The sequence below is a fragment of the Lycium barbarum genome, chromosome 4, assembly GCF_019175385.1.
Source record: "Lycium barbarum isolate Lr01 chromosome 4, ASM1917538v2, whole genome shotgun sequence".
NCBI lineage: Eukaryota > Viridiplantae > Streptophyta > Magnoliopsida > Solanales > Solanaceae > Lycium > Lycium barbarum.
Window position 1 is genome coordinate 46,978,833 of NC_083340.1, and position 14,226 is coordinate 46,993,058.

At 36.3% G+C, this 14,226-nt stretch overlaps 1 protein-coding gene across 2 annotated transcripts; it reads left to right on the top strand.

Annotated features, from left to right (window-relative positions):
• The first annotated feature begins 1,397 nt into the window (after positions 1 to 1,397).
• On the top strand, positions 1,398 to 13,681 carry LOC132635981 (F-box/LRR-repeat protein 15). 2 transcript variants are annotated; one of them, XM_060352601.1, is made up of 17 exons: positions 1,398 to 2,263; positions 3,069 to 3,249; positions 3,360 to 3,492; positions 4,351 to 4,450; positions 4,532 to 4,729; positions 4,810 to 5,080; positions 5,157 to 5,255; positions 5,350 to 5,438; positions 5,548 to 5,647; positions 5,746 to 5,916; positions 8,766 to 8,918; positions 9,094 to 9,254; positions 9,338 to 9,536; positions 11,394 to 11,854; positions 11,946 to 12,009; positions 13,245 to 13,331; positions 13,435 to 13,681. In XM_060352601.1, the coding sequence occupies exons 1-17, from the start codon at positions 1,896 to 1,898 to the stop codon at positions 13,513 to 13,515; spliced, it is 2,916 nt and encodes a 971-aa protein (XP_060208584.1). In that variant the 5' UTR covers positions 1,398 to 1,895; the 3' UTR covers positions 13,516 to 13,681. The 2 variants fall into 2 exon arrangements, with proteins under 2 accessions (XP_060208584.1, XP_060208585.1); XM_060352602.1 differs by lacking the exon at positions 1,398 to 2,263 and adding an exon at positions 2,342 to 2,364.
• Positions 13,682 to 14,226: the final 545 nt, after the last annotated feature.

Sequence of the window (14,226 nt, forward strand, 5' to 3'; positions counted from 1 at the left end):
AATGACATCGGGGAAAAATTAAACCTACTACAATTTTTTCAGCCAAAAATAATTTCGAGAGATATGAACATAACTTTAAAATATTTTCAGTTCCTAAAACAATGAAAAATGTCACTCCAAGATTATTTTTCTCGGAAAGGGCCAAACATATCCATATCCTGTGGGAAATGACTCACAAATACCTTCATTCCACATTTTGGTCTAAAAAACCCCAATCTATTTTTTTGGCTTAAAAATACCCTTCAAACAAATTTTTTGGCTAAAAAATACTCCTTAAATTAATGGAATAAATCTGACGATTTTTTACTATTAAAATAGCCACATGGCGTATTATGATTTGCTAAGTATATAAAAATTAAACCCAAATCCGCTCGCAATAATCTCATCCGTTGTTTTAAACCTAAACCCACCAACTCAACGGGAAAGCAGAGGCAAAATGGAATAGATACAGAGGATTACAAAGAGAAATTAAAACCTTCTAGTTCATGGAATGTTTCTTGTACCTTAACTCAATCGGCTCTATATAGTATCATAATTAAATTCCATAAAATCAAAGCTTGTGTAGCTAAAATTTACCTAACAGACCAACGACATTCATGGATTAGCCACAAGACCGAAATGTTAACTAGACAATATAATAGTATCTGCATCTGATCGAACTTACATAAGGACTAACTTAAGTTGAAGAAAACTAATCTTACATTATTAGAAGTTTAAAGAAAAAAAAATCAGGTTTAAGTGAAATGGGGGGTTTGAGTTTAAGGAACAAGTCAAATTATTAGGGACGGATTTGGATTTAAGAAATGAGTAGGTTTGATTTTTAAATTAATTTAAGTAATATATGTGACGAATCATAATACGTCACGTCATGATTTTTAAGAGCTTGTTTGGATTGACTTATTTTAGGTGTTTTTAAGCTAAAACAACTTTTATGCACGTTTACAGTGTTTGGGTAAAATGCAAAAATACTTTTGAACACTTATTTTAAGCTAAAATAATAAAAATACGCCAAAAGCCGTAAGCTAGAATTTCTAACTTACGGCTTTTGGCTTATAAGTCAAAATTATAAGCCCATCCAATCAGGCTCTAAATTACAAACACTCATCAGTTTAGTCGGTTAGTTTGGGGTATTTTTGAGTAAAAAAAATAATTGAGAATATTTTTGATTAAAGGATGAAAGAAGGGTATTTGTGAGATAATATTTCACAGGATAGAGATATTTTTGAGCCTTTTGCGATTATCTTCTCCTACTGCAGAAAGTGCTGAGTGAGTTAAAATTTTATTAAAACAACAAAAAAGAAAAAGAAGGTTAAAATTAAAATATAAGAGAGTTTACTCTATGTAGGGTAACCACAAACAAGTTCACTGGTAAGATTTTAGTGTACTGAGAGGAAAAGGTGTGGGAGTATATAATAAAATTCACCTCATCAACAATATTGGCATATTTGATTTCCTAGAGATAAAATAAGAGTGAAAGGGAGAGAAGGGGAAAAAGTAGCACCCGGACAAACAAATCTGCATTCCGTTCCGCCGATGTTTTCAAAACTCAATCCCTAACAGCCCTTCGATCCTTCAAAGATCCGATCAGATCTCTCTTCCTTTCTCTCACTATACCCGCATCTATATCTATTATTTTCTGCTACTCCATTCTCCCATTCTAGAAACTCGGATTCTATAATTCGTATGTTTTCTTGTGAAAAAGGAGTAGTTTTTTGGTGTAATCTGTTGTAAAGTCAGGGTTTTCTGGCCAAAAATTGTTAATTTGTTGGAAAGTTAGGGTTTTTTTGGGGAAATTTGTTAGATCGCGAGCTAGGGTTTCTAAAGATTAGAAATTGATAAAATTTGTGGTTTTATTTTGTTATTTTTGGGGTTACTGGTGTGTTGTGAGAGTGTGTATGAGGATTTGGTGTTGTTTATGTTTTGGAGAAGAAGAAGAAGATAGTAAGGGTTACAGGAGTATTATGAAGGACCCGATTTTGGGGAGTAACGGCGAGGAATTGCCGGATGACAATCCTCCGGCATTTGACTGGAATGTTAGTGTTGAGAGGAATAATGAGGAGATTGATTTTGATGTGAACTGGTTATCTAGTAGTGAAATGGAGGTGAGGAATAATAATAATAATAATAATGAGAGAATGTTGAATGTTAATTTGAATTTGGGGTTGAGTGGCGGAGAGGCTTCGTCGTCGTCCTCAAAAGTGCAAAGAGAGGATTGTGATCGTGATACGTATAGTAAAAGGCCCAAAGTTAACTCCTTTTCGCTGTAAGACCCGTTATTGCGCCTTCAGTTATAGTATTTATTTGTTTGAATTAGTCAAAATTGAATATTAAAGTGAAATCGGCCCAAGTTAACTCCTTTTCGCTGTAAGACAGGCTACTGCACCTTCATTTATATTAGTTTTTGTCTCAATTAGTCAAATCATTGGATATTAGAGTGAAATCGGCCCAAAGTTAACTCCTTTTTGCTGTAAGACAGGCTACTGTGCATTCGTTTGTAGTATTTATTTGTTAATTTGGTCATATTATTGAATATTAGAGTGAAATCGGCGAAAAGTTAACTCCTTTTCCCTGTAAGACAGGCTATGATGCCTTCACTTATACTATTTTTTTTGGTTTCAATTGGTCAAATTATTGAATATGAGAGTGAGATTGGCCAAAGTAGAGAATGAATAGCGAATTCATTTAAGCAGCCCAAACTACAAGGTGTAGTCGTGATAGGGTCGGCTCACTAATTAAAGACTCTGAAGAGTCCCTCAATAATTTTCTCGTGTTGTACAGTTTTAATTAGCGTCAAGAGTGTTTCAGAGTTCATTGAGTTTTGGAGAAGTTACATTCTCTCATAATTGTTCTAGAAAAAAAAAAATAGTACTACAGAAATCTTGTAATGGCATTTTACTTAACATTTAGTAGAGTTATTTTCTAAAGCTACTTATATTATGGAATTTCGGAAGCTTAAGCTAAAATAGAATTTAACTTTCAATTTGATAATACACAAACTGTCATTGAAGTGAGGCCTAAATGCAGGCCAATAACTCAAAATGAAGACTTATTGATTAATATTCTTGTAGGGATTGGGACAACCACTTGTTGCAGGAAACTAGTTACCTTTGTCCAATGAACCAGGGCGGTCGAGATGTGAGTTTGTCAAACTTACTTGGTACAATAGATGATGAGGGGGAAGATAATGGCATCTCAAACATGGAGGATTTAGGTGTCCGGATGGATCTTACTGATGATTTGTTGCATATGGTATTTACTAGTTGCCTGGAATCCGTTCCTTTCGAGTTGCTTAATGCCTTAATCAATTTCTACCTCCACTAAGTACTGAGTATTGAAATATCTGCCTCATCTGTTGCTAGGTATTCTCTTTTTTGGACCATATTGATCTTTGTCGAGCTGCAAGTGTTTGTAGCCAGTGGAGAGCAGCTAGCTCTCACGAAGATTTTTGGCGGTATCTGAATTTTGAGAACAAGCAGATTTCCTCAGATCAATGTGAGTATTTCCCCCCTGGTAAAAGAGGCTGACATGCTGTTCTTTTATCGTTTTCTACTGTTCGATTCATGTTATCATGGAATTATATCCATGAATATGATTTGATTATTATGGCTCAAGCAGTTATAGAACTCTACCCATCTTTTTCGTACTTGGGGTTGATGACTAAAACTTCGGAGATAAAATAGTTTTATGGTGATGGAGAGAAAAGGGGATCATGGTATAACCAATGTTGCTTGGACCCACCAAAAATGTTGTCGCACTCGTGTCGGATCCTCCAAAAGTAGTGCAATTTTGGAGGATCCGACACGCACCGCACCGGGGACAATTTTTGAAGAGTCTGAGCAACGTAGGATATAACCAAGGCCACTAAACTCCCTTGAGGATACCGGGATAGATATCTCTGTTAAAGATTACTCATAAACCTGAGCATGCATCTGATTATCTATTATTGAAGATCAACAAAGATTGGAACCTTCATTACTTCATGTAGTCTCTGTTGATTGATTTTTTTTGGTAAAATGTCTCAACACCTAACCAAAAAGCTAGCTGGTTAATATATTCAGCGCTAGAACAAGAGATTGCCAAATATTCGAAATTAATAGTACAAGTGTATCCTTCATAGTAGGCTTATGTATGATACATTCTAACCTGATGTGAGAAATGATAGAAGAGTCAAGTTGAATGGTTAGCCTCTCATTTTCTTCATATAATTTAATTTGGTTGGGAAGTTTGCGGAGTTATCTTGAGTTGAAGTTAGTAATCTTGCACACTGCTAAGATAACTTTACATAAATTCATGCTTCAATTAAATTGTTTCTTTCACTTATAAAAAGAATTGATGTTTGTTTGATGATAGTTGAGGACATGTGTCGGCGATATCCAAATGCAACAACAATCAATTTATATGGAACTCCTAATATTCATCCACTGGCAATGACAGCTGTTTCTTCATTAAGGTAATAGGTTTTTTTAATGTCGTTGGCACTACTTTAGGAATCATTATAAGTGACTAATTGGATACATTTCATTGTTGCCAGAAATCTTGATGCTCTAACGTTGGGCAGAGGTCAGTTGGGGGAAACATTTTTCCAAGCCTTAACAGATTGCAATGTATTGAAGAGCTTGACCATTAATGATGCCACTCTTGGAAATGGTATTCAGGAGATACCAATTTATCATGATAACTTGCGTCTTCTGCAGCTCGTGAAGTGCCGTGTGCTTCGGGTTTCTATCAGGTTGTAAAACGTTAGTCAACAATGTTATATTATCAAAGTAGTTGGCGCCCAGTTGTGCTTAACTGTTGTTATTCTTACAGATGTCCGCAGCTTGAAACGTTGTCACTTAAGCGTAGTAGCATGCCACATGCGGTGCTTAATTGCCCTCTTTTACATGACCTTGATATAGCTTCATGTCACAAACTTTCCGACGCTGCTATTCGTTCAGCAGCCACAGCATGCCCTCTTTTAGAGTCTTTGGATATGTCAAATTGTTCATGTGTCAGTGATGAAACACTGCGAGATATAGCTCAAACTTGTGGAAATCTTCGAGTTCTGGATGCTTCATACTGCCCAAACATTTCTCTTGAGGTATGTTTTTATGTTCATTTAATTTATATAGGGATTGGCATAGTTGGTTTATGCTAACACTTGTTCCTTGTTGAAGTCTGTGAGGCTGGTTATGCTAACTGTTCTGAAGCTTCATAGTTGTGAGGGCATAACATCAGCTTCCATGGCTGCCGTAGCCCATAGCTATATGTTAGAGGTTTGAGTCTTTCCTCACCCTTTTCATACTGGTAGCATGCTGTGATCAGGAGTCTTTAAACCTCATATTGGACAGTGAATTTCACTTCTTTCAGGTTCTGGAGCTTGATAATTGCAGTTTATTGACATCAGTGTCATTGGATCTTCCTCGCCTTCGGAACATTAGACTAGTACATTGTCGCAAGTATGATACAGGCTTTGTAGTTTCCATATCCGGTCTCAAGGAAATTTCTTTCCAACCCTTAATTTCTGTCACACTTTTGGTCACTAACTTACTGTTTATATTGAAACAGGTTTATTGACCTCAACTTGCACAGTGGAATGTTATCATCAATTACTGTTTCTAATTGCCCACTGCTGCAACGAATCAATATAACTTCAAGTGCACTCAAAGTAAGTTTGTTCCTAGATGTTATATCTTGTTACTTTATTTTATTGACTAGGATTATTCTGTTCATAGGATAATGGTTCTCTCCTTTATCATTCCACAGAAATTAGTTTTGCAGAAGCAAGAAAGCTTGACAACAATTGCATTACAGTGTCCGAATTTGCTAGAAGTAGACCTTACTGAGTGTGAATCGCTCACCAATTCTATCTGTGAAGTTTTCAGCGATGGGGGTGGCTGTCCCGTGCTTAAATCCTTAGTTCTGGATAACTGCGAGGTTTGTAATTTTAGTTCCTCGTTGTAAACTTGTGCATTCTTGGTTGTTAACTAGAGGATGTGTTGCTGCTGAACATGTTTGTCTACATCTGATAGCGATACACACACACACTCTCTCTCTCTCACACACTCTTAGTTTTGCTTGTAAATGAAAGGTGGTTACTCAAGATCTTGGCAGTTGATCTGTGTCGAGTCACTTTTATATTTAAATGATGTGTTGCTGCTGAACATGTTTGTCTACATCTGATAATTTTCACACACACACTCACTCTCTCACACTCTTAGTTTTGCTTGTAAATGAAAGGTGGCTACTCAAGATCTTGGCAGTTGATCTGTGTCTAGTCACTTTTATATTTAAATGAGAGCTTACCTTTGTCCTCATCTTTGTCTATGCAGTTATTGCTTATGTTCATATTGCCATTTTTGCTCCTTTTTTGTAACAGAAAGTTGGGAAATAATAATTATTTTTTGCATATTTTCCAAGTAGATAAATTTAATACGGAAAATTCCGACAATCAATGATCAGGTACTTTAATGAGTATTCATGAAAGATGATATTCGCGTCTCTTAAATATTTATGCCAATTTGGACATGTCCAAAAGAACTAGTATTGGCTGTTGTGTCATCTGGTTGTGGTTTACAATAATTTCTCCTGTTTGCGATAAGTCATGGAAGCTGCGCAGCTGGGTGCACTAAGGTTGTTTCCACAACTTGAACTCATGACATCCTAATCACAAGGTGACAACTTTTACCGTTGCGCCAAGACTTCCCTTCAACAACTCATAGAAGCTAAAAATAATAAAATTGTCCAAGAGGCGAAGCGGGAAAGATGAGAAGTTCTAATTCCTTATTTTGGCCTTAAGATAGTGATTGTGTTTTTCCTAGATTTACCGGTAGTATTAAATTTTATGCTCACAGTTCGAAATTGACTTGAAGTCATTTTATCTTTACCTTGCCAAAAAAAATTATTAGGTAAACGTCTCTCTTGGTATAATAGGTTCTAAGTTACTAACATACTTTTTGATTGATATGCGAGTTATAAGGGGACGGTTTAAGCTGAAGTAGATAATGAGAACTATTACCTGGACGGAAAACGAAAATAGTTCACATTTCTTCCTGAGTCAGTGCCAGAACTGAAGTCCCATTTCAAAAAAGTGCCAAAGCTGAGGTTCCTTTTGAAGCTTGAAGAAAATATGTACTCCTCCTTTCCCAATTAAGATTCCAGTTGACTAATGTAGTGATTAAGAAAATTAAGGCTGAATTAGTGATTAAGAAAATTAAGGCTGAATTAGGTTTGGTGTTGCAGTTTTGGAGAGATGTTCAAAATAATGGGCGAAATTTGTCAACACTGTGGTAGACTATTGAAGAAATGTCGCAACAAATCAAGTATTATATTTCAGTTACCCCCCTCCCCTCGCCCGTTCCGAGAAAAAGAGAGAGAGAGAGATCAAGTTATCTTTCAGTTGCCCCCTCTGGGGGAAAAAAGGGGTGGGGGTGAGGAGGAGGGAGAGATTTCCACAGTTTTAGAATGGGGTCTGATAAATATTCACCTTCTGGTGTTCTTTTTTCTGCCAGATCTATACCTATTCGGAAAAGAAAATGTTTTTTACTCCCTCCGTTCACTTTTACTTGTCCACTATTACTAAAATAGATTTTCTTTTTGTCATTTTTCACATATTAAGCTAAGACATTTTTTTGTTCCTGTTTTACCCTTAATTTATTTACCAAGACTTCTAGAAATTGTAATGATCAATTTTACTTAACCGATTGACACAAACCTCTTCGTTAACCCTCCTAATTCCATATTAAAATATGGAGAACATAATTACTCCACTTAAACTCATCTTTGGAATATTTTTTTTCTTCAAAAGTATTTTGAAAACTCTCCAGCTAGTCAAATTTTTTTGTCAGCATCTCCTTTATGAAATGGACGAAGATGTGAAAATCATTTTATACTTCAAAAATTACAACAATGTTTGGCTCCAAAAATTTGGTGAAGTATTTTCTGACTTGCTTGGCTCCAAAATTTTCTGAATCGTTTGACTCCAGTGCAGTGTTGTCAAAGGCGCGCTTAAAGTGTGCTTAAGCCCTGAAGCGAGGCTCAAAACATGTTGAGCGCTTCGCCTCGCTTTATGTGCGCTTCAGTGTCATCATCAAGGCTCTAAGACATACTTTTCCTTGCCAATGAGCCTCTCTTGATGAGGTGACACTAGATAATTGATATTTCACTTTATCGTAATGTTTCGACAATTTCCTTGTCCATATATTTGTTATTCATGCTTATTATTAATAGTCTTGGACTAAACATAATATATATATATATATATATATATATATATATATATATATATGTGCGCACCTTTGCGCTTTTTTTCATTAAAGCCCACAGTTTATTTGCGCTTAAAGCTCCGGGTGACCTTAGAGCTTTTTTGCGCTTTTCGCTTTTGATAACACTGCTCCAGTGAAGCATTTTTACTGTTTGGCTCCAAAGAATTTGAAGCACTAAAGAGATGGATGAGTTGTAAAGTGCTAGTATCTATAAAAACTTAATGTTGAACCGTGGAACTTCATATTGCTCGACTAATTACGTATGGGAATTTGGGTTTCAATTATTGAGGTTGAGTATTAGTTAATAGGGGTATTGTGGTAAAATACCTATTTTAATCATTGTTTCTTAAACAGTGTGAAAAGTCAAAAGTGGACAAGTAAAAGTGGATGGAGGGAGTATATTGAAAGAGAATGACGATATATTTCTGCGTATTCAACTTTGAAGTGGTTCCTGCTGTATCTGTGTCACATTTGAATGTATTATTATGGTCTAAATCTATTTATGGTTTTCTCTTTGTTCAGAGCTTGACAGCTATGGCTTTCTGCAGCACTTCTTTGGTTTCTCTTTCACTTGCTGGTTGCCGTGCTTTGATTTCTCTTGAACTCAGGTGCCCATATCTTGAGCAAGTCTCTTTAGATGGTTGTGATCATCTTGAAAGAGCATCATTTTGTCCTGTAAGTGATGATAGGCTCCTTTTTAGCCTCAAGTAATATCATCTCCTTTTTGCTTTACATCCTCTTTGGGTTGAGACTGCAGTTGGATGCTTACCTACTGATTTGATGATTCTTACTTTGCATTTTTATCTCTATTTATATACAAATGGTTGGTGAATGTGTTTTCTTATTGCAGGTTGGTCTTAGGTCACTTAATCTTGGTATATGCCCCAAAATGAATGTGCTTCATATTGAAGCTCCACAAATGGCTTCACTTGAGCTGAAGGGCTGTGGTGTGCTATCTGAAGCATCTATTAATTGCCCCCTCTTAACCTCTTTTGATGCTTCATTCTGCAGGTTGCTTACTTTGTCTCACCTGTTACACTTGCATAGTTGTTTTAGTTCTTTCGCGTTTCAGTAATTTCTTTCCTTATATGCAGCCACCTCAAGGATGACTGTTTATCTGCCACGACTTCATCATGCCCCCTCATTGAGTCATTAGTATTAATGTCATGTCCATCTGTTGGCTGTGATGGGCTCCTCTCGTTGCAGACTCTTCAAAACTTGACCTACCTAGACCTATCCTATACGTTTTTGGTTAACTTGCAACCTGTTTATGAATCATGCTTGCGGTTAAAGGTAACTTCTTTCATCTAAGCATATTATCACTTTCTCCATTACAGTGAGAAGTTAGATGAACTTGATTTGACAAGCACTATTTTGTGGAAAAAAGTGTGTATTTTTTCAGTCTGGACTTCCATTCTTCTAGATATATGGACATCTTTTCTATCCCCTTTTTCTATGGGTGTCAATTGGACGGGTTTGGTTAACTTTGGGCAGGTCAAAATACCTAACTACAAGATGAGCACTGGGTCATAAGCCAATTTACTTTAATCTCTCCTTTTCTTTTTTCTGTTCTTCTCCCTTCTTTCCTTTTGCTGTAAAAGCCAAAACACATGGATGCAAGTAACAATCTGCGTAGCAGTTCTGAATGATTGAAAAGTTCAATTCAGCCGAACTGATTCTAGTTTGACATTAAGAATTCAATTGTTGCTGATTTGGCCATGTTTTTGAGAAACTAGAAGTGCTTTTTATTTTTTTATATATAGTTTTTTGGCAGTTAAAGGTGTTTGGCCAATCTTCTTGGAAAAGAAATATGATGATTAGTACCATAAGCTGTTTCCTGTTCTGGTGAGTAAAGTCAAATGTGAAGCTTCTCATTCAGCAGAAGTAAAGAAGCAGAAGCAAAGGCTTAATTTTTTGACACAAGATACTATTATAAATTTTGTGACCAAATTATTTCCATAGTATTGACTGGATTTGTTTATTAATCGAAAATGCATTTCTGTTTTCAAAATGAAACATTAGCTGTGTACAAAGAATAGTAAGTAAATTAAGCCAATGCATGAGTTCAAGCATAAGTGATAACACAGAGATAAAGTAACATCAGTAGACTAGAAAGTGGCCAACCATCTATACCAGAAAGCTGTGGAAAAAGAACAGCAGTTCACACCAGGCAAAAGAGTCTTTCTGAGAGGAAATAAAGAACTCAAAAACTGGAAAAAAAGGAAGAATAACAACTCTGACCAGTCCTGGAGCATGTTTAAACTCACATTTTGTACTATCACAAAGGATCTAAAGCTGTCTGAATAAACAACTCTGAGAAAAGATCTAGCTTATCCTAGGCATGTTGCCTAAAGAGCTAGGAAACAACTAAAAAACAAGCTTAGGTTTTAGCTTTTACGTGCCAGAGGTAGAGCATGGAACAACAGAAACTGTAACGAGCAACCAGAAAACTAGAAAGAGGTTACCATTTTGCACTGAGAAGAAATAGTTGGAATGCAAGGGGAAGAGCGTAAAACAAGTCGAGAATAAGATTCTAAATTGTAGGGCTTCTAGAATCTACAAATATGTTAGCCGTAGATGGAGTAGGATATGATAATGACATTCAAGTAGTGATGATGTTTGTCTATTCTCAAACAGTTCTATGCTCGAAATCAACAAGCAGAGGGGAAGAATCATTACCTACTTGGTTGGGTTGTTTATTGACGTGCTGGTTAAAGATTACAAAATTGTAGACTAGAATTTCCACCTCAACTCTTTTTCATTGTTCTCCCTCCTTTTTGGACCCTTGAAGATGGCCGGCCTTGAATTATGGAAGTTTAATGTGGAGACCCGGTTACTTTAGGCGTTCTATCATTCTTTTTTAATTTGGATCCACTGTTTGGCATTGTCTGATGCCCCAATTTTGCTTCACTGCAAGGGCTTGAGTTCTTTATATGCGGATGCTGTGTCAATCTGAATTTTTTTTGTGACGTAGTTTAGCAACACAGTTGTGTTTTTCTCTTTCTGACTGCGCCAGGCACTCAACTGCCTTATTGTGCTTTTGGGATTAATTTTTTGAATTTGCATGATACATTGATGGGTTTTTTTTGCTTACTGCCCGGTCCCCTGCCCCTTTTTCTTCTGTAAGCTTATATATTTATTCTGTTCTAGGTCCTAAAGTTGCAAGCATGCAAGTATCTGACTGATACATCTTTGGAACCTCTCTATAAAGAAAATGCTCTCCCAGCGCTTTGTGAGTTGGATTTGTCGTATGGGACTCTATGCCAATCAGCCATTGAGGAATTGCTTGCCTGCTGCACGCATCTTACTCATGTCAGCTTGAATGGATGCATTAATATGCATGATTTAATTTGGGGATTTACTGGTGACCAACTGTCGCATATACCCAGTGTTAGTATAGCACCTCATGGATCTTCCTTGGAACAACATTTGCCAAATGAACTACCAAAGCGTCTGCTAGAGAGCCTAAACTGTGTAGGTTGCCCAAATATAAAAAAGGTGGTTATTCCACTGGCACAAGGTTTCCTTTTGTCATCATTAAACCTTTCCCTGTCTGCGAATCTGAAGGAGGTTGATATAGCTTGTTACAACTTGTGCGTTCTCAATTTGAGGTACATACTTTAGCAATATGATTTCAGAGGTTTTTTGTATCTGTGAATTTATTTTCATGATCAAAGTAGTTAATTATCTTCTTTTGTTCAGCAATTGTTGTTCATTGGAATCATTGCAACTGGAATGTCCAAGATTGAGTAGCCTCTTTCTTCAGGTATTCTTGTATCTTTAATTTGGCATATCCTTTGCTGGCTGTTTCAGTTGTAGTAGCGGCAGGATTGCTGCAAGTGTTCTTTCTAGTTAGTCTTTATCATTTTGCTTCATGTGCTTGTGCTTCTTTTTTCCCTTGCGATAGGTAATAATTTTTTCTGTAGCGCAAAGGCTGGGTGAACTGCACAAGTATTATGTAGCAAAAAGCAAATCTCAGTTCCCTTCGTACAGATGTAGGGACTCTATGAGTTCTATCCATGATCCAACTTCATTTACAATTTCCTTTTTACATCAGAAATTCTTCATTTAGGATAGGATCCTCCTTGGTCCATTTTACACAACATTCTAGGCAGCCTCTAGTCCAGTAGGTTGGTATGAAAGACATGTATGCACTCAAGCCTGATATTCTGTAGCGAGCACTTAAGCTCCTAATTAAGTTCCGCTAAATGAAATTGTATTATAAGATCTAATAGCTAGCTGCATACACTGGGCATGTTGTTGTAATAGCTAGCTGCATATCGTCTAAGGAATACTCAGATTAACACACTGGCCTACTAAAATAACAAGTAATCCTATTACTCTTCATGGTTTTCCTCGGCTTTAATGTGGATAATCAACATTTTCAAATTTAGAAGTGTTAAAATTTGAGGTAGTCCTTAAAGGTGGCATGTAGGTTTTTTTTGGGGGGGGGGGGGGGGGAGGGGTATCTTGCCCCTATTTAGTGGAGCATGCTGTACTTTGGGTAAAATTTCTGCAAAGAAAATTTGAACCCTTAACTGGTGCGTACTTGCTTGAAATTTTGGAACTGCAAATGAACAAGCTGCTGCTGCTAGGTTCAGGTACTTGTCATAATTGTTGCAAGTGTCCATTCTTTGGGATGAAGTATTGATAAAAGATTTCAAGTCTTAGTTCTTCTTTAGAAGAAGATTTTGCATTCTCTAAGCTGTATTTCCGCTGCTGCTTCTAGAAATTACATGCTTTAGGCTTCCTTTCCTTTACCTTTACACACCACTTTCTACTGTACAGCTCATGAAATTGATTGCTATTCTTTCTATCGTCTCTAAAGTAATTCCTGATTACCTTTTTTTGGTACGGGGACCCTGATTACCTCACTAAAACAACCTTGATGAACTCGCTTGAAAAATCATTGGCACACCCATAAGGTGGTTCTGCAATTGGAATAATTGTGACAATTATGCTGTGGAGGTATTCCTTACTCTTGCTTTTGTTGTCCTACAGTCCTGCAACATTGACGAGGAAGCTGTTGAAGCTGCCGTATCACGATGTACTATGCTTGAGACGCTTGACGTGCGCTTTTGTCCCAAGGTCAGTAAAACTTTTGATGCTAAGCCTATATTGATTTATTATGTACCATTTATTGAATAGCTCCTTTGAGAATTTGCTCATGGTCCTTTTTGCCACTTGACAGATTTGTCCACTGAGCATGACGAAGTTGAGGGTTGCATGTCCCAGTTTGAAACGCATTTTCAGCAGCTTAGTCCCATCGTAAGGCAATAAAATATTGAATATGTCTGTGTAGGCTGGCTATTAGTAACATCCTTAATTACAGAGATTCGTATTTTATGTACAGGTAACTATTTATGTTGCTGTGATTGGTGAATGTACAACGAGCTTTATAAATATGACACCTTAATATTTTTTGGCGTTTGCTTTCACATTTTATGGTCTGGCTAAGAACTAGATGCAACTTTAATCTGATCTAAAGGATAAATCGGATAGAGGAAGTCCATAAATAAAATTAGGACTAGTAAAGGGCAATATTAATTTTAACCAGTTGCCCCATTGAGATAGTTATTTAGTAACTGAAAGTCTTTAGGTTTTTTTTGTTTGCAACTTATTTACCTTTTAAATCGTGATTTAAAGATCCATTATGAGCAAATAGAAAATATTATGAAAATGTTGGATAATGATTTTGTAAGTTATTACAATATTAGATGATAATTTACTGTTTTGTCTCTAAGGTTAAGAAGCATACGAGCAAATAGTAGATTTGAGTTCAAAATTTTTGGAGGAATAATTTGTGGAGGATCATATTTATATAACTTCAAAAAATAATTAAATAGTGATTTGGAAAAAGATTTGCATAAATCAACCCTCTTTATAGGGGTCGTATGAACTAAGTCGGTTTTTAAAATGTAGTTCTTTTGGGGTTGTCTTTAAATTTTGTCCCTCATAATTGAAATCTTTAAATTTTGCCTTT